Here is a 27770-nt window from a genome sequence, read left to right on the forward strand (position 1 = left end):
AAATGCCAGAACATACAGAAAGACAAAAGCCGCTAGACCACATCACAAACAGAACTCTACAATCAACAGGTTTTAGTCCCCCACACACACACACAAACACACACACACACAGAGAAGCCGTATATATATATATGCATATCTGTATCTATAAATATATAGAGATAGGTGAGAGTGTATTTTTCGCGTGGCTATAAATTGATTCGACCTTTTCACTTTGACAGTAAGAACAACTTACGGGTGCAAGGGAAGCGTTGTGGACAGCGCAGTGGACAGCGCAGTGACATTCTAAAAATAGTAATAGTAACTTACAAACGGGAAAGCCACACGAAGGAAGGGAGATAAACGCCAAACACTGGAGAAGATAAGGAAGAGTTACTTATAATGGTGAAATGAACACAAAAACCAAAATCAGTTCAGCGCTGCGCGCTAAGAGCACGTGTTGAAATATCTCATCGATGATATTGTGTCCGGGGTGTAGCTGAATACGGTGTCCAAATTTGAAAAAGATCCAGCGAGAACTTTGGCGTTGTGATGTGGTGTAGCGGCTTTGGTGTGTCGGTATGGGGGCCCGGGTAGCTGAGGTGGAACCAAAATCGGTTCAGCGCTGCGCGCTGAGAGCACATATTGAAATATCTCATCGATGAGGTTGTGTCCGGGGTCTCTCTGAATAAGCCCACCAAATTTGAAGCAGATCCATCGAGAACTTTGGCCGTGCATCGCGAAGATACAGATACACAGACACACACACAGATACACAGACACACACACAGATACACAGACACACACACAGATACACAGACAGACACAAATCGTATATATATATATGATATGTTTGGATTAAAAACACGCTCAGAAAGTTAAAACGAAGAGAGGTACGGTAAAGCGTGCTATGCAGCACAGCGCAACCGCTACCGCAGCTTGACTAAATGTAGTAATTTCGCCTTACGCGACTTGTTTTGTGTTCTTCTTCAAAGTGCAAAACCCCCCGCGGGTTAGGGGAAGTCCCATATTGGTTGGGACGAGAAAGAATTTACCCGATGCTCCCCAGCATGTCGTAAGAGGCGACTAACGGATTCTGTTTCTCCTTTTACCCTTGTTAAGTGTTTCTTGTATCTATAGAATAGTCAATTTTTGTAAAGATTTTAGTCAAGCCGTATGTAAGAAATGTTAAAGTCCTTTGTACTGGAAACTTGCATTCTCCCAGTAAGGTCATATATTGTACTACGTTGCAAGCCCCTGGAGCAAATTTTTGATTAGTGCTTTTGTGAAGTGGCTCTATCCCATCTTCCCCCTTTCCCGGTCGCGATATAACCTTCGTGGTTGAAAACGACGTTAAACACCAAATAAAGAAAGAGAAAAAAGTGCAAAAGTGTAGCAAGTTGTTATCTCATTTCAGTCTCATGGAAAGTGTAACTCATAACTAGTATTAAGAATGTTACCTCTGCAAATGCAGAAAATCACCTTTGTGAAACCTTCATGAACAAAACGAATGTTCTGGAATCAACGATTATTTATTTGTGCATTTTGCAAATCTTTAAGGGAGGGTAATCCAGACAACTGACTGACGATATAATAAACTATGATTTCTCTCCCTTGAATTGTACGTCGCATATGGCTCGCGTTACGGATTCGTGCGACTGAATTTGTAACCAGTGGAAATTTCAACATTCATTTTCGGAAGCAAATACAAGGACATGGGAATTATAACTGAAATCCCTGTCAAAGAAAGACTAGATCATATCAAAAAGACATCTTCATTCTCGACCTGAAACGTTTCTTCTAAATCAAACTAGGAGTCCTCAAACATAATGGCAAAGAAACTTTGATCGACAAACATCGTCACACTGAGATGTTGAAACACAGAATGTGTGTGAAAATGTCAGTTACAGCTAATGTACGGGTATACCATTTACAGCTTATGTACAGGTATACAACAGAATCAAAAAACAAGAAAGGTATGTAATGTTGACAAAACAAATCAAAACGTTCACAGAAAGAGATATATATCTTTTAAGTCCACAGACAAACATTAACTAGACAAAACGTATCTAACATAATGTTCAGCCGCTTGCAGGGAAAACACAAGCAAGGCAATGTTACCCAATATTGACGGACTGTGTGATGATATCTTCTGCTGTGGTCTGTTGAGACAGTGATATCAAATTCGAGACCGGAGGTTGTTTTGATATCACTGTCGAAACAGACCAAGAAGATATCATCACACAGTCAGTCAATGTTAGATATATTGCTAATTCTCTGGACATTTTGTATTTACTGTAAAGAAATTACAAAAGCCACGGTATTTGTCTCAGTCTTGGCTGTTCCATATCCCTCCCTCTGATTATTATTTCTTTTTGTTCACTCTTTTCTTGTACTTTTCAGTATTTTAAAATGTCTTTCCTTTCAAAAAGTCTTTAGTCACTTGCTCAACTAAATTCTGGGATAATTACATTTTCATATATATTTGTTTGTTTTTAAATTTAGGTGTTTTTGTTTTTGAAGTGGGGAAGCAATAAAGAGGTCGTCGATATCAAAACTGATATCAAAACTGATATCGACGGAAATGTCGTCGATATCACTTTTGCACTGAGCTCAGTTTTGCCCAATTGACCAATGGAAATCCACGTAACATAAGAAATAACAATATTGAGTTATACAACAGGTTTAAATTACTAGTTTACATTTAATGGCATTTTTTTTGGCATAATTTATCCTACATACGTGAGAGAGACACCCGTGAGATAATAATCGTTCAAATCACACGTGTGTATATCATGTAAATGAGGTCATGTCAAGCAAGTCTGGCAGGGACCTGTTTTTCCACTGCTTATGATGCCAAAGTCACCGAGACAAACGTCATTATAGAAACACAAATTGCGCTCGCTAATTACCCTCGATGAATCTTTAGAACTAACACGTCACGCCACACTTTCAGAGTGACGTTTCTTTGCTTTGACGTAATAGATTGCACTAGGCTTTAGAAGAGATCGAGGTTCTAAAACAAGCGTCTTCAATTTAGCTGCCTCGAATGCAGGACATTTTCAGTAAAATACACGTAAGTACAGTATGTAGGATAAACAGAATACTACATGGCTTGCTGTTCCGTACCAGATTTACACTCGTTGCTTTTTCAAATAGTGAACAGCTCGCTTTCGCTCGCAGTTCAATATTTAAAAAAACAACTCGTGTAAATCTGGTACGACACAGCAAGCCATGTAGTATACCATTCCTTCTGCTTCTTCCCCTTTGGTTTTAAATATCTGCGAAGCTCAATAATTAAGATAGTCAGTAAAAGTAAACTGGCATACCGACAGACACTTACACACACAACATAAATTGAAGGAGGGGTGAAAAAAAAACTTAGTACGGGTGGGGTTCGAACCCACGCGGATATAAATCCATTGGATCTTAAGTCCAACGCCTTAACCACTCGGCCACCGTACTGGTTACACATATGGAGAAATTGTATTATATAAACCAAATTATTTGATCGTTTAACCGCCTAATATCCTAGATGGTTAACGCAGCATTGTTGATTTTGTGTTAAATATGTACACGAGTAAATGACGGTTTTATCCCTCAAGTTTCATTTAACCGTCTCGTCGTCTTCGTCGTCTTCCAAACCGGAAATGGCAGGTACTTGGCGATTTGGAAACGAGGCCTATAAACAACATGGCTGCCATCAACAACGGATTCGAAGCGAGATCACGCGAATAGCATGCTACAAAGTCGTTTCTGTTCCATGTTACAAATGGATACTTTAAATGACCCGTGATCTTTGCTCATATTGCTTATCCAAGCGTTTATGTAACTGCGATTTGTTTTTTAGGCAGTGAACAGCTGACAGTAAGTTTGAACGATTTGTGCTGCCAACACTTTGGCTTTCCTTTACTAGCTTTAGTCATCATTAAAAAGAAATTACATTTTGAAAAAAGTAACACTACGACGACGAACATTACCTCTTCGGCCTTGAGGTACTTGTTGTGCTTGCGCGTTACCTGTTACTCCAATTACTTTCTTTGTGTGCAATGAAACGTTGAACGTAACACGCGGGTACCGGCGATCGAGTACTTACAATTACAGACATTGTTGACTGCAACCATGAACCTTGTGGTCGTAGTTTATTTTTTCGTAGAAATTCATTATCAACGCCCTTAAATATCCTCTTCTTCCTTCTCCGTTACATCACCATCATCACCGGCAGGTACCATCGTCATCACCATCTTCAATATATATATACCAGCAGCTCGATCTCTAGTGCTCATCCAGAAAAGAGTTATACATGTTCATTAGGTCTGTGTCTGTGTCTGTAACCCAACAAATTAGAGCTGGTATACATCTAATAAACCAGGTGCCTGGCATAGCACAGTGGCAAAGGGAGAATTGTTAGTGACAGGGTATGATATATATGCTGTCTTAATTGGAGCGGATAGTGTCGTTCCGTCTGTTACAAAAGTGTGTATGGTGTTCTGACATAAAATTAGTTCTGCAGATGTTCAGTGAGGTATGTGATGATTAGTAACAGGTTTGACCATGCAGTTTTGTCAATCATATACATGTGGCCTGTTAGTGCTAGTGGGACCATCAGTTACTCTCGCTTTCCAGCTGCTGAGCCATGAGTGAACATGTTGACATTTTTGCTGAGGAAAAAGAAGGAGAAATGTTTGCCATTGATAGGACAATCACTTAACGTGAAATCTAAAAGGTCATTGTATTACAGTGCTCCTTACAAGTTTCTGATGCTGCTTACCTTAGCTTACATTGACTTACTTTTACCATTTGTTTACATAACAAATTTCAGGAAGCAAGCAATAACACATATTCGCTGTATCCCACTGGTGAGTCAGCTTTAGTCTAAAAAGCCCAAATCATCAGAAATCAATTAATCTCTCAGAGTGGTTTAAAATTGCAGATCAGCCCTAAAATGAAATTGGTTTCTTATTTGGCAGATTATGTGCAGAGGGTTTTTGTTCCAGATCATGCCTCGAAATGTTGCCTGGAGACGAACATACAGTGACTTTACCTGTGCCAGCCAGGCCTTTGCGGCCAATGCCACCATGTATATCTTGCGGCAAACTGGGCCCACAGGTTTTCTTCTCAAGGAGGAAGGAGAGGCAAAAAACTTTAAGGTATTTTTGTTGTTGTTGTATTCTGTGATAAATCTCATATATATTATTTACTTCAAATTAAGCAATGAATAATAGCCTGTTGCTCACAGTATTCTACTTCACTAACTTTTGGTCACAGTATTCTACTTCACTAACTTTATGAGTTAAAGAAGAATTAATTGCTTTCCTTCTTTATAGTTCATAACTGTCATTCATAATGTGTTTGGGGTTGACTTTCGGAATTAATTTTTAACTGATCCCAGATGACTGGGAGGACTCAAACATTTACATGGGTGCAACTCTGCCGGCTACACGCCGGCAGCCGGTTTTTGGTTTCATCGGCTGCCGATGTTTTTGTTCCAGGAGAGGTTTTTTTTGGCATTTTAAAACTAAAAAAGCTTGGACCCCAACTTTTGCCGGTTTTTGGAATTTTCCAGGTTGCACCCATGCATTTATGATCGTTTCACTTTCATGAAAATGGCTCATGAATAATAATTATTATTTGTGAGCCATTCTCATGAAAGGGTTAAATTATCAGCAGGGTTAAAATAAGAGCAAGGGCAGGGACAGAAGAACTTCAAGAAGAAATGTTCAGTAGAAATCCAAGTATTTGATACCTTCATTTTTTCATAGGCCTACCACATTCTGAGTTTCTTTTATCCCGTTTACAGTGATAATCTAACTCAGATTTGAAAATGTTGAAATTTTTATACCAAGTCACATTTGTGATTGAATGTGTGGTATTGTAATGTCAGGTAATGTATCAGAATTTCCTGCCGTTCTGATCTTCGTTTCTCTGTCCAGGTGTTCTTGGGAGACCCACACAGCTGTACGTGCTCCGTGTTTCGGAAGGAAAAGGACCTCTGTAAGCACATCTGTTGGGTGCTGCTCAAAAAGTTCAAACTGGACAGAGATAACCCATGTGAGTAACTGACTTTTGCACAGGAAGATCGGCACAGGGAGATCGGTTGTAAATTTACTAGTGATTCATATTAAAGCCAATAACAAAGCAAAACAAATAAGCATAGATGGTCCTTGATGATGGATCTTAATTTGTTCGGTATTTGATTATCTTTGATCTGGTTTCGTTCCTGATTTTGTTATAATTAGTGGTTATGACTGCCATTGTGAACTGTGATTGTGGGCTCTGTGATTTTCCTACAAATAAGATGACTCAAATATTGCACATTTCAGATTTCTTAAACTAAGTTAAAAAATACAGCGAGCCTTGATGCAGCGCATAGATATTTGTTGCGCACCTTGCTTGAAGACTTTTGCCAGGGAACATAAATAGTATATTGTAGCAACCAATATGAAATAACAGGTTCATCTCAAACAAACACTCTAGCTTCCATGCAGTGTACTGATCTACATATATATGATTAATAAAATGCACATGGAAGCAGTCGGTTTGGTATCTGCAAGCAAAAAAAGAAAACAGTCAAGCATAACTGTCTGTATGACGATTGACATAGTTCCAAATTAACCCTGTGGAAGTGACGTCACATATTATTATTACTGAAAGAAGAGTGACCGTTTGAGATTGACTCATTAGTACGGTGAACCTCACACAGGGCTAAGTTGGGTTATTGTAGTCTGTATAAAATCCTGCATGGTAGGGACTACTTTGGGTAGTGTATTGCTTGAGTTCCAAAATATTTTGTGTCTGTTTTGCTTGTCAGTGTCATGGCAAGTAGGTCTATCTGATATGGAGCTGGACTGTGTAATGCGAGGCCCAGTAGTTGCTCGAAGAACCCAGCAGCGACCGCAGCCTTCGGTGCCTCGCCAGGTTGAAGATGCTAGTGGAGGTCGGCCTTTGGTGGCCCAGCGAGAGATTGGCAATGAGGATGTCTGCCCCATATGTCAGGATGAATTTATGGCCAAGAAACTGCCTGTCACTTTCTGCAAGTTAGTATTTGTTTCATTTTCTGTTGCTGGATGTACTTGTGTCAGGTTTTAGAATTGTAGATTGCTGTGGGTGTTCCACAGAAGGGGTTAGTTACACGTACTCAGCAAATTTGTCAAAGCCGTATCTCTGCAGGTGTTTATCTATTCATCTTTCAGGGCTCCCCAAACTGTGTGTCCCTAAGTCCTATACACCCAAATCATGTTCTAGTGATTCTTGGAGGTGGTCCATGTGCAATCAAAAGTAAAATGACCTCTGTGGACTAAGTTCAAAGCAAGACTTTCTTGATTTTGACATTACGCATGTGACACGAAACTGAAAAGTGGGTACTATCTTTTGTCGTTGAGTATAGAATATTTTTTTTTTATTATGCTTGCCATTTGTGAGAAAAACTTGATTGATATGCAGTGAGTAAGCCACTCGGTGACACAGTGTATTTTTGTATTTGCGTGCGTGTGTTTATGTGTGCATTCATGTGTATCATGTTTATGAATGCAGGTTTAGCTGTGGTAACAACGTTCACATCAAGTGTATGAAGGTGTGGGCGGAGCATCAGTTAAGCACATCGCAGGACCACACCATCAAGTGTCCCATGTGTCGAGAAGACTTTGGGCCACTCACACTCCTCAAACAAGAGCAGCGTAATGCAGATTATAAGAGCAACGCAAATCAGTCCACGCAGTCAAGTCAAAATCGCATGGATCGCCATGTGGGTTTGGGCTGCAGCAACTGTCGGATGGCTCCTATTGAGGGAAAATGTTACAGGTGAGCTCTCTCTGCTTTTTATTTTTCTTGTAGCCTGTGAGGGAGGGTAAAGGTGTATATTTTTTTTTAAAAAAATGCTGTTAGATTGTTATGATTAACTACACATGTCTAACATGAGTTTTCTTACATGTGTGTTTGTGTGTGCTGACGTGTATATGGTTCTGTTCAGGCATGCATGCATATGCATGTGTGTAAAATATTTTGATTGTGTTTTATGTTCCGAGCTTTATAGATCTTTCTCTGCAAACTTGAATGTATGGCCACATAACAGCATCTTGAACATTGCTGAATGATATATATTTATATCAAAATGGCTTTTGTTCATATACTACATGTATAAACAAACACAGATTAAATCAGTGGTCAGAATAATTTTCTGGCCACAGTTATTTTATTTTGTTTTATTTGTTTTGCATTCTTTTGAGACAATAATGTTCTCTGTTTGCAGATGCTGTTCTTGTGCAGACTTTTATCTCTGCCAGGCTTGCTTCAACACCCCTGCTCACACCCACCACTCTTTCCAGTTTCGTCATGTAAGTACAGGTCTTGGATAGAGATTCTTTGTATTACAGAGCTCCCCCAGATGCTTCACCTTGTGGAGCCCTAGCTGGACCCCGACTTCAATGGACCCCCTCATTCAAACTTTAGAGGGTACGAAGACCATGAGACTCATATTCTAGCTTTCGGAAGACACATTGATGTATAATGCTTTGACAACACATTATGCCTGGATCACTCATGTCAATGTAATGCCAACTTTAATAAGTTCTCTGACCCATTCAAAAAATAGTATGGCCATGTTGGTCAGATGAACTTTGTAAATTTGCGTCAGATCTGGCAAAGCATTTTTTGAAAACATTATGAATGGTACACATGATAACAGATATGTGGTGCATCCATTGGACCATCTCTTTCCAGGTTTAGTGCATCGTGGGACCCCTTTCATAAACTTTTAGGACATGTTGTTTTGCTTCTAAAGTGCAATTGCGTTTATGCAAAAAGGTGGGCAAGGCAGGTCTAGCTCATAAGTTGACTTGGGAGATAGGAAAAATCTCCACCCTTAACCAACAAGGCGTGGCCGGGATTTGAATCCTGCACCTTGCACACGGAAGCTGGCCGACATCCTAAACATTAGGCTACACGCCCGTCTGTTCCACATACTAAACAGTATTGGACATGCTTGGTGAAAGCTATGATTTCATTATGAGTATGAGCATGCTTTGATTTTTTTGGTCCTTTAGAAACGTAATCAAAGATGGCGGAATGCACAGAGAATGCTGGGAGCAGCCCTACCTGACGCCATGGTCAATGACTTGATGAACCGAGAGATATCTGCCTCTGACTATGATACACTTCTACAACTTGACAAGTAAGTGCAGAGTTTTTGATATCCTCACACGGACATTTAAATGTTTTTCTCCTTCTGTTGCATTCAGTCTAATGAATGTGACAAAGTGACGCAGTTAGTCCCCCTTGTCACAGGTAGCTGCTCTGCATTGACAAGGTTGTCTCCATGCCAAAGCATGAGGTATTTGTACTGTAGTAGCTAGACATTTTTGGTACATCGATAGACAGCACACCCGGCCGTGAGATGTGGAGTAGCTGTTTGTGATGGTTTCTGGCTGCTGTTGTCGCCTGGTATGATGGGGCTATTAATTTATTACACCCCCGGTATAGGGGTGTGTATAGGTTTCGGTCGATGTGTTTGTTTGTGTGTTTGTGTGTTTGTGTTCGCATATAGATCTCAAGAATGAACGGACCGATCGTCACCAAACTTGGTGAACAGGTTCTATACATTCCTGAGACGGTCCTTACAAAAATTGGGACCAGTCAAACACACGGTTAGGGAGTTATTGGTGGATTAAGATTCTACAAGGACTTATAGAGGGACATATTAATGGTCAAAGGAAAATAACCTTCTCAGTTGGTGGCAGTGAGAATGGTTATTTCCCTTTGACCAACGGGGGTGTTTTTCCTACCTCGGAGGAATTTCTTGTTTATAATATCTCAACCCTGTTTGACTGACTTGCCTCCAAAGGTGATCCTTGTGCTTCGGGCACTCCGTTACATAAAGAGCGATACAGTAGTTTGCATATCCATATTCTACACACAGTGGCGATCTTGACTGTCATTTGCAAGTTACATGGCTATAGAATTGTACTCACTGAGGAGTGCATTATCTTGTTAGACTTTATGGAATTTGTTCAAAAACCAAAGTTCAGGTATATATATATACGTTTGAATAGACTTGCATTAGTTTGAATAAGAGATTAGACTGAGTGCATTTTACAGTCCAAAGAACATATGTGACCCTCCACCACGGAATGAGTCGCATGTCACATTTGCATGATTTTCATATTTTTACATTTTTCTAAAGAGTGTTTTATGCTCTATCCAGTGGTCAAAACTGTTTTTAGAAAAGAGCGAAAACTGTTTGAGTTATAAGCCTGTGACTATAGGTGACCCTCACACTTTTACCAGACACTCCCTGGACTTATACTATTTGCCTAGCGCAAAACCGCGCGAGGTGACATGCGACTCATTTCGTGGTGGAGGGTCACATATTTTCTAGAAGTTCTGGATTAATAAATTATTTTCTAATTACCTAGCTTTTGAGACAGCATTGATACTCAATGTATCACTGTTTTGTATTTTCAGTTGGATGCCAGCAGCTACTTGGTAACTTATTATTCATGTTACTTTTATTCTCAAACCAGTTCTCTGGGGATAGTTCTCAGGCTGTGGCTCTCAGTTATGTATGTACAAACAATGGCACCTGAAATGAAAGGACACACTTGGGGCAAGCCCAAAGTATCCCTTAACATTGCAATTAAGTGGCTTTTTATGATAATAATAATAATAATAAATGAGCATTTATATAGCGCAACATCATAACTTTACAATTATGCTCTTTGCGCTTGACACATTTAAAATTAAAACACAGTTATACAAGCATTTACATCTACATTCATAGTCAACAACGCTTAATTAAAAGCATACACCATCACACATACATTACAAAAGATTCTTCCACTAACTAAGTAATAAAAACATGAATAAAATAGGTAGTAAAAAACAAGGAAATACCAGCTGACAGGTATATTTTTTTCAAAATAACAGACAAAGGGACAGCAGAAAGTGTCCTGTATTAGGAGGTGTCCTCTCATCAGAGTGGCTTTGTATGGCAGGCTCCACTGTACGTGGCTCTGTTTGATTACAGCACCGCATCATCGACGGCCCCCCTGAGTGACCTGACAGAGGAGGCAGTGCAGATGTTGCCGGTGGAGAGAGCGAGGCAGGGGGGAGCACTGTGTGCACCAGGGGCCCAGTGTCGTGTGTGTCTCAGACCCTACACCGCTGGCCAGTACGTGCGCAAATTGCCATGCCAACACAAGGTGAGGGCTGGTCATCTGGAAGGAATGTGTGGACACATTTGAATAAGGCAATTTGGTTATTGTGTCTATGCAATTTTTTGTGTTATTTAAAGTCCGATTTGAAAGGAATTCATCAGTTTGTGCATGTGTGAAAACATTTGACTGCAGGCAAACTGGTTATTGTGTCCAAGCACTTTTTACATTTAGTCAAGTTTTGACTAAATGTTTTAACATAGAGGGGGAATCGAGACGAGGGTCGTGGTGTATGTGTGTGTGTCTGTCTGTCTGTCTGTGCGTGTGTGTGTGTGTAGAGCGATTCAGACCAAACTACTGGACCGATCTTTATGAAATTTGACATGAGAGTTCCTGGGAATGATATCCCCGGACGTTTTTTTCATTTTTTCGATAAATACTTTTGATGACGTCATATCCGGCTTTTTGTAAAAGTTGAGGCGGCACTGTCACACCCTCATTTTTCAATCAAATTGATTGAAATTTTGGCCAAGCAATCTTTGACGAAGGCCAGACTTCGGTATTGCATTTCAGCTTGGTGGCTTAAAAATTAATGAATGACTTTGGTCATTAAAAATCTGAAAATTGTAATAATTTTTTTTTTTATATAAAACGATCCAAATTTACGTTCATCTTATTCTACATCATTTCCTGATTAAAAAAACCCATATAAATATGTTATATTTGGATTAAAAACAAGCTCTGAAAATTAAAAGTATAAAAGTTATGATCAAAATTAAATTTCCGAAATCGATTTAAAAACAATTTGATCTTATTCCTTGTCGGTTCCTGATTCCAAAAACATATAGATATGATATGTTTGGATTAAAAACACGCTCAGAAAGTTAAAACGAAGAGAGGTACAGAAAAGCGTGCTATGCAGCACAGCGAAACCACTACCGCGCTGAACAGGCTCGTCAGTTTCACTCCGTTTTGCACAAGCGGCGGACTCAATCAATCAATCAATCAATATGAAGCTTATATAGCACGTATTCCGTGGGTACAGTTCTAAGCGCTTGTCGAAGAGTTGTCAACACATGACTAACAAAGAAACTAACATCTACAGACGGACACGAACCCTATCACACACTAGCAAACCCTGATAAACATACAACAAACAACTGTTTAACAACAATGTACACATCAATAGCTAGGTCCAAACAAAATAATATTAAACACAAAGAAAACACCTCTCACAGAGCACAGCACAGGACTACGGTCATTGTGAAAAAATGCAGTGCGTTCAGTTTCATTCTGTGAGTTCCACAGCTTGACTAAATGTAGTAATTTCGCCTTACTTTGGTCTGTTTATTTTTTTTTTTATCAAGTCATGATTTGAAATTTTACATAAATGGTACTGGTCACCTGATTGGAAACATTTTCAGGTAGAGATTTTAGACTCAATTGAATATTGTTTCAATAAGTGATCAGTGCTACTGATTTGAAACACATCAACTCACTGAAAGATTGTGTCGTGTGATAATTATGCAGTATAGTTTTAGATGAGAGCTAAAGTCTTGGATAGGTTAAAAAACAAAACAGTGAAGAATATATTGTCTACAGTCATATACATGTATATATATCTCCCACACTATAAAAGCAAGATGTTGAAAATATGGATGATGATACATGAATCTGCTATCAATAGCACTTTAATTTCCTGCTTTTGGGGATGTGTTACAGTTCCACAAGGATTGTATAGACGCTTGGCTCCTGCATTCTCGCCCTATCTGCCCAATCGACTCTCTACCCGTCTTCACCACGCGCCCCAGCTCACACACAGGCAACAGGCTCATTGGCAGGTCAGTCACAATTAATTCAACAGAATAGCAGCAAAATTATATCACTAACATTAGCATTGCCACATCGCCCAGCGTCAACTGAGGACACAGTGAAAAGGCACTTTTTTTTCACTTTGAGTGAAAAATAATTGGCATAATTGATGTTTGTGAGTCACATATCATGTATCAAATAAAAAAGGAATGAATAAAGAAATGATTCAAAAACAAAGTTTACTGTATGAAATTAATAAAAGATGTGTTTTGGAATATTTTGAGTGTGAAAGTGCGTGTTCGTCTTCACTGCCTCTCGCAGCAATTTTCGCGTCACTCTTTGCAGACGACCAGTTCATTTCAAACTGCTCGGAATACCGTAATTTTCATTGGAGGGCTGTGATATTTTGCAACCAATCAGAGAAAGCCTTACATCTTTCCCATACAAAAAACGCGAACCACTGGAAGCTACATCTCCGTCAGCATGTCGGCGAGTATTACTAAAATTTGGTCTGAAAACTTCCAACGGCATACACGGTTGAAATGCAGTTTATAAAACATTAACTTCTGTTTCATTTAAGCCAAAAATCGAGAAATGACTTATTCCCAACGATTATGCTGCGCAAAACTGGACCCGAAAAATGCAAAACTCGGCCGATCAAAAGCCTGAAGAGGTTGCGATCTCGGCTCGCTCAAAGCAAAGTGATTTCGAACTAAAATGACCATATCTCGAGAACTACTGCACCGATTTAAATAAAACAAATTGCTGTGTGCTCAGAATGTTGATCTCTTTAAAATGGTGTGTTTCTTGTCATTCAACCATTAATTTCAAAATTTCATGTCATTGCCACAGCAATCAGTCTATGTCCCACGTAATTAGCTTTGTCCTCAAATGACGCCCAAAATTTCTCAACTAAAATGACCATATCTCGAAAACTACTGCACCGATTTAAATAAAACAAATTGCTATGTGCTCAGAATTTTGATCTCTTTAAAATGGTGTGTTTCTTGTCATTCAACCATTAATTTCAAAATGTCATGTCATTGCTACTAACATATTGGTTGTACCTTCACTTGACATCAGTACAGCAGTCCCTCTCATGAACGGACACCCTTGGGCCATAGCAAACCTGTCCGTACATTGCAGGTTGGCCTGTCACGAAAAAAGAGCATAGTGCAGTTTCATGTTGGCATCTTCGCATTTGAGTGCAAGAAAGTGTACTCCACTCCTGACCAAAACTACCCCCCTCCTGCTGGGTACATGTGCACTCAAGTAAATACGATACTATCATCACTCCTCTTTCGCCCTGCGGCTGTGACCTTTGTACCATCAGTCGGACTGCTCTGTTATCGATTTTGTTGTGGTGACAATTTGACAATTGTACATTGCAGGTATGACCTGCAGTTCGGACCCAAAACGTGTGTCCGTGTCCACGTTTTGCAGGTGTCCGCTTAAGAGGGTGCAATTATCATTTAAAAACACACTGTGCCTAGCAAACCTTTCCGTACATGTCAGCTGGTGTTCGCTCATGCCGGGGGCTGCACATTGCAGGGACTGATATATCACGCCCTAGCTGGTCAGGACCACATTGTGTAGCAATTGACAATTCAACCGACATGCATCTCACATCTTTCTGTCATGCCTGCGTTTGTGAGGATGTAAATTGATTCCTGTTGCAGGCAAACGGATGCATCTTCCACCTCTCACGGGTTGAACACGAGTGCAGTGCATAGCGGCCGGGATGAAGTGCGATCGCTGTCAGTCCCTTCCCTGGGAATCTCCTCCATGCGAATTAGCGCAGTAGAAAACGGGGAGGGTCGGAGGGAAGGGGACAGGGCGGCACTTGCTCGGCGACCGCCCAGAGATCCTCGCATTCCCCACCGCCCTCCTACCAGGCTGGAACTAACAGGAACCAGAGTAGGAGCCGAGGACACTAACAGCAGGTGAGTTGTTCATGAGGATATGTTGGTCTGCTTATACTTGTTTGCAATCCAGTTGAATCGATCCCCGTTTTTAGATGTCTGTCTGGATTTCAAACTCACCTCCTCCCTTTTCAGACTAATTGCCATCTGAGGATTTTCTGTTCATAACATATGTGTAAACTTACCTCCATTTTCATTGTCCCCTTCTTTCATGTGTGTTTTTTGTGGTCTAGAAATGGGGGTACCACTATAGCCGGGTCTCTGAGTTTACCTGCAAGTACAGTCAAACCTGTCTGTCATGACCAGCCAAGAGACCAACCAAAAGTTGTTCTTATTGACACTATAAGGACTGGGTGGCCGAGTGGTAACGCACTTGCGCTCGGAAGCGAGAGGTTGCGAGTTCGACCCTGGGTCAGGGCGTTAGCAATTCTCTCCCCCCTTTCCTAACCTGGGTGGTGGGTTCAAGTGCTAGTCTTTCGGACGAGACGAAAAACCGAGGTCCCTTCATGTACACTACATTGGGGTGTGCACGTTAAAGATCCCACGATTGACAAAAGGGTCTTTCCTGGCAAAATTGTATAGGCATAGATAAAAAAAAATTCCACCAAAATACCCGTGTGACTTGGAATAATAGGCCGTGAAAAGTAGGATATGCGCCGAAATGGCTGCGATCTGCTGGTCGATGTGAATGCGTGATGTATTGTGTAAAAAATTCCATCTCACACGGCATAAATAGATCCCTGCGCCTTGAGTCCGAGTCTGGAGATATGTGCGCGATATAAGACTTCATATAACATAACACTATGACAGGTGGTCAATATGGAAAGGTGAATGATATAGAAAAACAATGCATTGGGGATCCTTTGAGGTACGAAGTCTCAATGGGCAGAGGGTCTTGCCGGAGAGGTGGTTGCCAGGGCAGGTTTGACTGTGTGGGTATTGATGAAGGGCAAAATTATGTTGACCAGGAAAAAATCTATGTGATAATTGGAACAATGGCACCCCCTTGTCAAGGAATGACAATTGAACTGAAATGAAAAGAACACAGTCACATCACTGTGTGATTGCTCCGTTTGCAGATGGGAGGAGACAGAATCGGACATGCTTGTACCAGGAGGTCAGCTGTTGCAGCAAGCAATCAAACGACGGAGCCAGCTAAGTCAACACCTGACACAGCTCATGCTGGAAAACAACATTCAGCCTGTTACTGCTGCTCTGGAATACTCACCTCAGGGTGACCAGGACACTGTCAGCCTCATCCCTTTGTCTGTGGACCCAGGGTTAGCAGGCCTTCACGCCAGCAACCCTGCTGGGGACTCTCACTTTCAGTTTGAACTGGGCCGCCGAGGTAGTGCTGGTACAATGTCTGTGCATGGTGAGTGCGTTATCGGTTCTTGTTGGATTTTTAGAATGTGTGTGTTTGTGTGTGTGGTGGGGAGGGGGTTGACCGTAGACTACCTTGTTAGCGCCTAGTATCGAGCAAACGCCCACCCCCTACTTTGGGTCAAAAACTGTGTATAGGGCATGGTGTCTTGTAAATGGCCACCCGCCACATTTGGATCAAGGATGGCACGAGAAAAATGATTTGTTCTAATTGTTTGTGAAACTCAGCACGCAAAATGGACATGCATTCCGGTGCATAATGACCAGATACTATGATTCGTTCGTACCGTTTATTTCATACGTTTGTCACTACGTACAGTCTCAGGATAACCATACCAAAACAGGATGAAGATTTAGTAGACTCATCTGAGGTTGAAGAGGTCGACCTGGGGGGATTTGGGGGGCTTACATTTATGACACCATTCATTTTGAACATGTTTGTGATTTCTGCTCAGACCCTTGCGCTGAAATGATGGTTATATAAAGCAGATCTTGAGTCCTTATCATTCTGTTTACATTATAGATACATGTATGAGCATGTGTTCTGAATCCATCATGCAAAGGGATTTTTTTGCGTGTGGTTAGTTTAGGTGTTCCATTCTTGCAAGGCACTTGCACACACACGATTCTGCTTGTTATGTCTGTATTAAAAACAAGCCCAGAAAGTTAAAAAGAATACAGAAAAGCGCGCTATATACTGGCTTGTCAATTTCACGTCGCTTTGCATGTGAAAATTGAGCAATTTCCTTGCCGCGGGGATTGACGAAGCTGTAAGTGTCTTGGAGAAAAAAATGCAGTGCGTTCAGTTTCATTCTGTGAGATAGACAGATTGACTAAATGTAGTAATTTTGCCTTAGGCGACTTGTTTACACTTTTGGCAGCGTTCACTCAAAATTAGACGCTTAACCAGACTAGTTTCCGTCCTTATCCAGAGCTGTTGTCACACAAAAAATTGCTATATATGACAGTTACTAGAGGAATACCCGGCTTCGCCGGGGTGAATCGCGAGACAGAGACAGACAGCGTGGCGGTTCATCACAATCACCTCTGCAGGCGAAGTCCTGTCAAACGGGATTGAGAATTTTAGAGCTTATTTCTTAGCCCTATAATTATTATCTGTTGTGGCTTCTCAAATGCCTGAACATACAGACAGACAAAAGCCGCTAGACACCATCACAAACATAACTCTACAATCCACAGGTTTTTGCCCACACACACACACACAAACACACACACAGAGAAGCCGTATATATATGTATATCTATATCTATAAATATATAGATAGGTGAGAGTGTATTTTTCGCGTGGCTATAAATTGATTCGACCTTTTCACTTTGACAGTAAGAACAACTTACGGGTGCAAGGGAAGCGTTCTGGACAGCGCAGTGACATTCTAAAAATAGTTACTCAGAAACGGGAATTTGGGGTGAACGGCGCGAGACAGAGACAGACAGCGTGGCGGTTCACCACAATCACCTTTGAAGGCGAAGTCCTGTCAAACGGGATTGAGAATTTTAGAGCTTATTTCTTAGCCCTATATTATCTGTTGTGGCTTCTCAAATGCCTGAACATACAGACAGACAAAAGCCGCTAGACCCCATCACAAACAGAACTCTACAATCCACAGGTTTTTGCCCACACACACACACACAAACACACACACAGAGAAGCCGTATATATATATATATGTATATCTATATCTATAAATATATAGAGATAGGTGAGAGTGTATTTTTCGCGTGGCTATAAATTGATTCGACCTTTTCACTTTGACAGTAAGAACAACTTACGGGTGCAAGGGAAGCGTTCTGGACAGCGCAGTGACATTCTAAAAATAGTTACTCAGAAACGGGAATTTGGGGTGAACGGCGCGAGACAGAGACAGACAGCGTGGCGGTTCACCACAATCACCTTTGAAGGCGAAGTCCTGTCAAACGGGATTGAGAATTTTAGAGCTTATTTCTTAGCCCTATATTATCTGCTGTGGCTTCTCACATGCCAGAACATACAGACAGACAATAGCCGCTAGACCACATCACAAACAGAACTCTACAATACACAGGTTTTTGCCCACACACACACACAAACACACACACACACAGAGAAGCCGTATATATATATGCATATCTGTATCTATAAATATATAGAGATAGGTGAGAGTGTATTTTTCGCGTGGCTATAAATTGATTCGACCTTTTCACTTTGACAGTAAGAACAACTTACGGGTGCAAGGGAAGCGTTGTGGACAGCGCAGTGGACAGCGCAGTGACATTCTAAAAATAGTAATAGTAAGTTACAAACGGGAAAGCCACACGAAGGAAGGGAGATAAACGCCAAACACTGGAGAAGATAAGGAAGAGTTACTTATAATGGTGAAATGAACACAAAAACCCAAATCAGTTCAGCGCTGCGCGCTGAGAGCACGTGTTGAAATATCTCATCGATGATAATCTGTCCGGGGTGTAGCTGAATACGGTGTCCAAATTTGAAAAAGATCCACCGAGAACTTTGGCGTTGTGATGTGGTGTAGCGGCTATGGTGTGTCGGTATGGGGGCCCGGGTAGCTGAGGTGGAACCAAAATAGCTGAGGTGGAACCAAAATCGGTTCAGCGCTGCGCGCTGAGAGCACGTGTTGAAATGTCTCATCGATGAGGTTGTGTCCGGGGTCTCTCTGAATAAGCCCACCAAATTTGAAGCAGATCCATCGAGAACTTTGGCCGTGCATGGCGAATACACAAATACACAAATACACAGATACACAGACACACAGACAGACACAAGTCGTATATATATGACAGTTAAGACTGTGTTTGTTACATTTAAGCATGATTTTCTACTGCAAGCAAAACATATTATCCAAATCTCAAAATAATTATGTGTGTTTCCTAATAATTATGGACCAAAGGAAAAAAAGCTAAAGGCTGGTTTTATTAATTCATAAAGAAGCTTGCTAAAAATAAGCTATAGCTAGCCCTCGAGCTTTCAAAAAAATACAAGTTTTCTTTTCATGGAAGTTGATCATTTCATTTATTTTCTCTCTGTTTGTTTGTTTAGCTTCCTGTTGTGTTTCAAATAATGTTTTCATCAAACCGAAACAGATAAATCTAAAGCATATGAGTTGTTCTTTGCTACTGGTCACAAGTGGGGGTCAGCTCAGACGGACGCATTTTTTCAATACAGTCTAGGGGAGAAACTGGTCACAAAGCACCCAGTACATGCCAGAGAGATAGGAGAATCGGCACAATCAAAGAAAATAACAAAATCATTCAATAGATATGGAAATATTACGATTTACTGTGAAAATGCTAGCAAAAATGGCGTCCAAAAATGGGAACGCACACTTGGTGCGTCTTTGAAGACTTACCTCCCGTTCTGTGTTGTTGATAATAGTCGTGTTTGTGCTGTTTTTGTTGAAATAGTATCTAATAAAACTGATGCAGTTCTTGAAATGTTGCAAATTATTGTTGTCTTTGTGAAATGCGAGAGTGTTCTGAGGCGTAATCTGCATACGGCTGATGTCCCACATAGGGTACCCCACTTCGATCAGCGTATCACTCCAAATGAGCTTCATAGCAGAAAAGCAGATACACTACCAAAACACTGCATAACAGATCTACAAGTCTGAGCCAGAATCATTGAAATTTACTTTCTGTATAAAATATTGCAATCAAATTTGTTCACGCCGTCCCACAAATAACGCAGGTTACCCTCGCCTTCAATTCAAAGTAACTCCAATCTGACTGAATTACCATCGAAACGCAGATGACGAACTGATTCACCACACATTTGTGGTATTTTACACACAAATTTCAACTGTGTTGTTTCGCGATAAACAGCCATAAACAAACAAATGTGGCGCCGTCACGTCGCCTCGGAAGGAATAACGCAGGTGACCAAGACTTGTTTCCGATACCTGTCTGATTAAAATCATCGTTTTTTTCACAAATGACGGCTCTTTGGCAGATCTGGTGAGTTGGAAACTGTCTATGAATGTTTCATTTAATGTCAAATGCGTACATTCTTGTCGATATTGTTACCTTTGGGCTCATAAATTAAGTCAATCGTCGTGTTGTCCGAAAGTGACTTTTGTCAGCATAGAACTTACTGTGCTTTGATCATTGACTGAGAAGAATCTTCCGATGACACTAGTTCATTTCACTACGCGACTGCAGATCTGCAAGGAAACTTATGGCAGGGGAAATAAGCTTAACTGAAGACGAATAAGCGGAGTAACTGTTCTTCAACGGATTGCTCTCACTGATCTAAATATTTAGATCTTGTCGTCTGCTAGTCTGCTAGTAAGTAGTCTTCGGTCGTGTGAAAGTCACATCTATTTCGACTGTGTGCATCGATCCGTGTAGTGAAATGTTGATCTTTGATGATTTGGCAACATAACTTCGCTAAATGTGCTTCGAGTGTATCTCCCCGTTAACCGCATTTGAAAACGTCTTTTAACAAGACCATGTTTCGACAGCCCAGACGGGGAGGATCCTCGATAGCTCACAGGGTATATAATGTTTTCCGCCGTTTTTTGAAGAATCCTTTCAAATTTGCTATTCCAAAAGTACCTTATGACACGACTCGAGTGGCAAAGAACATTCTCTGCAATTCCTGTCTCAGTCCGTGCAGCCGTTTCGGGTCCTATCGTCATCATACAAACATACACACAGACACACAAGAACCAGCTTTAAAAGTTAGATTATGTAGGAACCATGTGAACCAGTGATTTTTTCTTATGTACAACAGATACTACAGTATTTCTGCTTTATGAAAAGCAATATTTCAAAAACAAAACTAGAGATTTGAATTTTGACCACTTTTCCCCCTTTTTGTCACCAGTACTGAAGAACAACTCATATATATTTGAATTAGACTGATTTGCACACTAAGTTGTATTATGTATTGTATAGTGTATACGGGGCATTTTACAGTGATTCGTGAAGGCCTCTTCATCGGTCCATATAAGCCGCCTAGGCTCCTAATATGGACCATTTGTGAATTTTTATGCATACAGTAAAACCTGTCTCTAAAGGACACCCTTGGGGTATGGTAATGGTGTCCCTATTAGACAGGTGTCCTTTCTTCACAGGTGGAGGGGCCGGGGCAATATTTTACAAAGAGCACGTAAAATGTACAAGACACTTTTTGTCAATCCTGGAGTATATATTTATTTTTCAACACAAAACACAAGGTAAAAACCTAAATAAAATTACCACATCATTGTACAAGGCACAGATTGAGGGCGGTGACAGGAATTAAAACAAGATTAAATTAAATTGAATTGAATAGTGTTCATCAAGACGATTAATCATTTGAAAAATCCTGGATGCCTGTTTGTTTGGCTCGTCCAGCTTCCCTAAGCTTGACGTCTTCAAGCATGGACTTCAGCGTGAAGGCAGCATTCACAATACATATGGGCCAACAGCCCCTTTCAATGGATTGAACATGAGACTCACTGAAAATGTGAGTAAACAAATGATACATGTAGCAGACAACAACAACAACAACAACACGTTGTTCAGGTCTTCATATTGCGTTTTCCGACGTTTCACAGTTTTTTGGTCGCTTCGTGCCCCTGACTCCCACTCCTTCATCACGTCTTCTTTTTCCGATTTGATCCTCGCGATCTGTGTTTTACCACATCCCATCTCCTTCGCCACATCTCGGCATGATTGGCCGCTATCTAGTTTTTTCAAGGCAGCGACACGCTGCTCTAAAGTCAACGCTTTTCTTTTTCCTGCTGGAGATTCCATTTTCAAACACAGTACTGTTGCTTTTGGTTGTGACTGTATCCACAATGCGGAAAAGCGAAAGTGAGCGAAAGTGAGCGAAGCGAAAGTGAGTGAGCGAAAGTGAGTCTCCATCTAAACAAGCCACTGATTGGTCAGAAAAGGGACAGGACAACCAATCAACAACCATTTGTGCTACGGCTGCCGAGCACTGACCTGAATAACAGTCGAGTTTTCGAAGTTGCGTTTTCATGTACGTAGTGTCCGTTTGTGACAGTGTTTACACTTCCTACGGTCCGAAAAATCGTGTCCGCGTCCGTAAGTGGCAGGTGTCCGTCCGTTAAAGGTTAGTTATTGTTGAAATCGTGTTCGTTCCATGATAAACTGTCCGTATGTAGCAGGTGGCCGTTACAACAAGGGTCCGCTAGACTCAGGTTTTACTGTATCATTTTTGCTGAATGTCTATCAAAGGTTATTACATTGCGTGCAGATAGGGCACGGGGAGGACGACTGGCTACATCACTACGGACCAAAGCCCCGCTACGGCAGCGCTCTGGTAGTCATGAACGCACGGCCCCACGATCTGTTCAGGTATTGAATAACAATGATGATAGTAATAAGGGCGGGCAGTAATATGGTGGAAATCTTTGTATGGCACTTAATTGGCACAATAACAATAAACGTATTACAAAATGATAATGGGCGGGGATGTAGCTCAGTCGGTAGCGCGCTGGATTTGTATCCAGTTGGCCGCTGTCAGCGTGAGTTCGTCCCCACATTCGGCGAGAGATTTATTTCTCAGAGTCAACTTTGTGTGCAGACTCTCCTCGGTGTCCGAACACCCCCGTGTGTACACGCAAGCACAAGACCAATCCATGTCAGAGTTCGGTGGGTTATAGAAACACGAAAATATCCAGCATGCTTCCTCCGAAAGCGGCGTATGGCTGCCTAAATGGCGGGGTAAAAACGGTCATACACATAAAAGCCGTGGGAGTTTCAGCCCATGAACGAACAAACAAACAAAATAATAATTATAATAATAATAATGGACATTTATATTGCGCTTCTCCACAGCTTGAAGCGCTTTACAAGTTCAGTTTACAAGTTCAATCAAAAACACAACACGATATATACAACTACTGTAATACAATTTGTCTCAAATGAAAAGGAAAATACTCATCAAAGAGCACATAATACATGCTTGCATAAAATACAAAGAATCACATTTGTTCGCAGTGCAGCACAGTGCACAATCAAAACACGCAAACAAACACATACAACAGACAAATGCTCACAACAAGCACACATGCACGAACACACACACACACACACACACAAAATACATGTATTGATAAACAGGGAACGCACAGCCCCAGGATCTGTTCAGGTATTGAATAACAATCCTGATATTTAATAAGGGCGGGAAATGGGGCAATTATGTGAAGAGAGTTCAGTAAGTTTTACACTGTTGAAAATTAATTTCATTCTGCCCCTGTGTATTTCACGATGATGATGATAGCTGATGTAGCGCCAATCACAGAGATCTGTGCTCTCCAAGGTTTACATATTATAACTATGAATAAAAGCACACAAGATCAACATTGAATGCATATAAACCCTAACATAACAAACTCACAACAACACAACATTAACTTTGTAACAATATCATTTACGCCTTAGCCTAATAATTTCTGTGAATGAAAATAATATTACTGGGCTTGACTTATTTTCAATGATGATTACTTTTTGCATTCTCAACTTCAGGACAAAAATCCTGAGGCACCATGAACCCTTTTAACTCATTACCACAGTTTTTACACCTGGCTGAAGAATATTAATTAAAGTTTGTTATTCTTTATACATTAAAACAATTCTAGAAAATAGGATTTAAATATGAAATGCGTATATATAAAAAAAAAAAAGGCGTAGGGGTTATTTCATTTCTGAACAAACTAGGTTGTTCAGGGTGCATGCACTCGATTTGTTTTTCATTCAGAAATCATTAGCACACATTCCAGCCCAAGTAGATGTAAGCATTAACTATAATATATTATAATATAACTCCCCATTTTTGACTCACATGCGAAGCAAAAGTGAGTCTATGTACTCACCCGAGTCGTCCGTCCGTCCGTCCGTCCCCCCCGTCCGTCCGGACGTCCGTCCGGACGTCCGACGTCCGGACGTCCGTCCGGAAAACTTTAACGTTGGATATTTCTTGGACACTATTCAGTCTATCAGTACCAAATTTGGCAAGATGGTGTATGATGACAAGGCCCCAAAAAACATACATAGCATCTTGACCTTGCTTCAAGGTCAAGGTCGCAGGGGCCATAAATGTTGTCTAAAAAACAGCTATTTTTCACATTTTTCCCATTTTCTCTGAAGTTTTTGAGATTGAATACCTCACCTATATATGATATATAGGGCAAAGTAAGCCCCATCTTTTGATACCAGTTTGGTTTACCTTGCTTCAAGGTCAAGGTCACAGGAGCTCTTCAAAGTTGGATTGTATACATATTTTGAAGTGACCTTGACCCTGAACTATGGAAGATAACTGTTTCAAACTTAAAAATTATGTGGGGCACATGTTATGCTTTCATCATGAGACACATTTGGTCACATATGATCAAGGTCAAGGTCACTTTGACCCTTATGAAATGTGACCAAAATAAGGTAGTGAACCACTAAAAGTGACCATATCTCATGGTAGAAAGAGCCAATAAGCACCATTGTACTTCCTATGTCTTGAATTAACAGCTTTGTGTTGCATGACCTTGGATGACCTTGACCTTGGGTCAAGGTCACATGTATTTTGGTAGGAAAAATGTGTAAAGCAGTTCTTAGTGTATGATGTCATTGCTAGGTTTAGTTATTTGACCTTGACCCTGAAGGTCAAGGTCATGTCAAGGTCAAGCATGTGAGTCGTATGGGCTTTGCCCTTCTTGTAGCAGATGGATTCTACTTTGACCACTTTTAGGGGCAAAATACACTCCTACAGTGATCCAATCTGTCTGACGGCTTACTTTGGGAGTGTCAATTCCAATAGAAGTAGTCAACTTTAACCTCATCAGCCCAATTTGATATGGCCAATTAAAATAGGTACCTAAAGGACAGGGGAGTCGAAATTTGAAGTAAATGTATATATGCTCTAACTAGAAAAATCTGTAAAAGCGGGGCCTTAAAATGATTAGAAGTCTTACATTGGGAGGTAGGGCACGGGTATTAAGAGGGGGTTTTCACTGTATAAGGTTGATACTCTTCACAGAGGTAGAGATAGAGCGTCAAGAAAAAGACAACAGGTGAGGGAATTAATACATGATGTAGTTAACGTTTTCATGAAGACAAGGATGCAAAATACGCATATGATTTTACTTTTTGAGAAGAGAATAGTTAAATCCCATTGTTTTCATCTCTATTTGTCTTCATGTCCTGTCTTTCGTATTTGTGAAGCAGGCATAAAAGCAAATCTCTCTTCTTTTAAAAACAAAAAAGATGATAAATTAAAAGGGTTGTTCCTGCATATGTTCTTGTTTAAAAACAAAAAGTAATTTGTTGTTTGTAGGACCTGTACCTGGGCAACGATCCTCGCGTCAACCCTCCCCCAGAAGGGGAAGTGACAGCGGCGCAGGCCACAGGGCGGGGTCTGCATCATGGACTGTTGCATAGATCCAGCGCCAACAGCAGAAAGAGAATCCCCATCAGGGGTGTAGCTCGCAACCCCAACATAGTGCTGGAGGGCAACAGTGTCCTGGATCACCTCACCCTCAGGGATATACTGTAGCTGTTGCTGATAGCTTATAGACACCCTGGTGACATTTTTCTTGTGAGGTCGTGCAGACATTGCAGACGTGTTGCTGTGTTGTACTCACCACACGGACAGGCAGACTGACATATGCGTACGTACGCACGCACGCTAACACACACACACACACACACGCATGTACGCATGCTTGCACACACACACACACACACACACACATGCATGCAGGCACACACACACACACACACACACACACACACACACACACACACACACACACACACACAAAGTTCTACAGACATCCCGCAAACTGTTGATATCCTATGGACATACTGTTGACAGTCTGCGGACATTCTAGAAATCTTGTAGACACTGCTGAAAGTCTACAGTCGGCACAGGTATCCTGTGAACATTGCTGATACCATAACAGTACCACAGACATCTGTGAGACACGGCTGAACTTGTGAAGACATACTGCTGAAATCCCAAATACACCGGTTTGTGATAAAATAAATCCAAAAACAGTTTGTGATGCTCTAGCTATGCATGGAAGTCATGGACTTTTTTTTATTTTATAGAATTTGTTGATGGTATACATGTACCTACAAACGTTTTAGTCATCATTTAGATAACTCTGAAATCTTGAAAACAGATGTTATTTTAAAGAAATATATTATTTACACCAAAAACACCCGCCAGACAGCTGGGGTCCTGATTTGGCCTATTATGGTCCGCTGGACCCGAAAAGCAACAGCTAACTAACTAACCCGCCAGACAGCTGGGGTCCTGATTTGGCCTATTATGGTCCGCTGGACCCGAAAAGCAACAGCTAACTAACTAACCCGCCAGACAGCTGCTGAAATCTTGCAGGTGTTAGAAACATCCTGTAGATACTTGTTACATCTGGAAGACGTTAAAATAAAGCTCCAAGGCATGGATTTTCTGCAGACACAGCTGAAAACGTGTACACTGTGCACATCCAGCGTACAGTATTACGACACCCCTGAAACGGGTCAGGATTGAAGACCATTTGTATTTCACTGTGAATGTGTTGCCGATACTGCTCAGTATTATAACCCGTTCACACAATCCTGAGAATAGAGTGAGTATTCAAGGCAATATTTGTAATATGCTTTGTATATGTTTTGAGTCACTTGAGAAAAAGTGACTCTATGTAATCGGTCAGTGTTAGTCTGTCCGGCCGGCCGGCCGTCCGTCCGGCCGGCCGTCTGGCCGGCCGTCCGGCCGGCCGTCCGTAGACACCACCTTAACGTTGGACTTTTCTCGGAAACTATCAAAGCGATCCGGCTCATATTTTGTTTAGTCGTGACCTCCAATGACCTCTACACTTTAACGATGGTTTCGTTGACCTTTGACCTTTTTCAAGGTCACAGGTCAGCGTCAAAGGAAAAATTAGACATTTTATATCTTTGACAAAGTTCATCGGATGTGATTGAAACTTTGTAGGATTATTCTTTACATCAAAGTATTTACATCTGTAGCCTTTTACGAACGTTATCAGAAAAACAAGGGACATAACTAGCCTTTTCTGTTCGGCAACACACAACTTAACGTTGGGCTTTTCTCGGAAACTATAAAAGTGACCGGGCTCAAATTTTATGTGAACGTGACTCCCAGTGACCTCTACACTTTGACGTCTGCTTTGGTGACCTTTGACCTTTTTCAAGGTCACAGGTATGTCTTGAAGGAAAAAAATTGAAATATCATATCTCTGAAACTATTCATCGGATTTGATTCAAACTTTATAGGATTATTCTTTACATCAAATTATTTACATCTGTATTGTGTTGTGAATAGCAATTTCTTCCTGTCCATCTGATGCCTCATAATATTCAGAACTGCGAAAGTGACTCGATCGAGCGTTTGCTCTTCTTGTTTATTAGGTTCAGATTGTATGATTTGTTTTTGAACACTCTTTTGTGTCTTTGTTTGTAGGTTTGCTTGTAATTTCTTTCTCACATGCAACTGACTTGTTTGTCTTTGAAACTGATATCATCTCTAGTGTGAGCACGTTTGT

General features: G+C 40.9%; 1 protein-coding gene and 1 non-coding gene across 2 annotated transcripts; one reads left to right on the plus strand and one right to left on the minus strand.

Moving 5' to 3' along the window:
- Window positions 1–3361: 3361 nt before the first annotated feature.
- Trnal-uaa (transfer RNA leucine (anticodon UAA)) lies at window positions 3362–3444 on the minus strand. Its single transcript has one exon. It is a non-coding gene; the product is annotated as a tRNA-Leu (tRNA).
- A 224-nt stretch (window positions 3445–3668) lies between these two features.
- LOC138982826 (E3 ubiquitin-protein ligase Zswim2-like) lies at window positions 3669–26873 on the plus strand. The gene is made up of 13 exons (XM_070356182.1): window positions 3669–3846; window positions 4977–5129; window positions 5913–6030; window positions 6791–7016; window positions 7513–7779; window positions 8228–8312; window positions 9021–9148; window positions 11000–11174; window positions 12849–12967; window positions 14618–14881; window positions 15940–16235; window positions 22463–22563; window positions 25535–26873. Exons 2-13 carry the CDS (start codon window positions 4980–4982, stop codon window positions 25751–25753), a joined length of 2148 nt encoding a protein of 715 aa, XP_070212283.1. The 5' UTR covers window positions 3669–3846; window positions 4977–4979; the 3' UTR covers window positions 25754–26873.
- Window positions 26874–27770: the final 897 nt, after the last annotated feature.

Source organism: Littorina saxatilis, linkage group LG12, assembly GCF_037325665.1.
Source record: "Littorina saxatilis isolate snail1 linkage group LG12, US_GU_Lsax_2.0, whole genome shotgun sequence".
NCBI lineage: Eukaryota > Metazoa > Mollusca > Gastropoda > Littorinimorpha > Littorinidae > Littorina > Littorina saxatilis.

Coding starts and splice junctions, on each gene's coding strand:
- LOC138982826 (XM_070356182.1), top strand. CDS start 4,980: ATGCCTCGAAATGTTGCCTGGAGACGAACATACAGTGACTTTACCTGT. Junction 9,149..10,999: donor ACACTTCTACAACTTGACAA/GTAAGTGCAGAG, acceptor GTTTGATTACAG/CACCGCATCATCGACGGCCC. Junction 11,175..12,848: donor AATTGCCATGCCAACACAAG/GTGAGGGCTGGT, acceptor GATGTGTTACAG/TTCCACAAGGATTGTATAGA.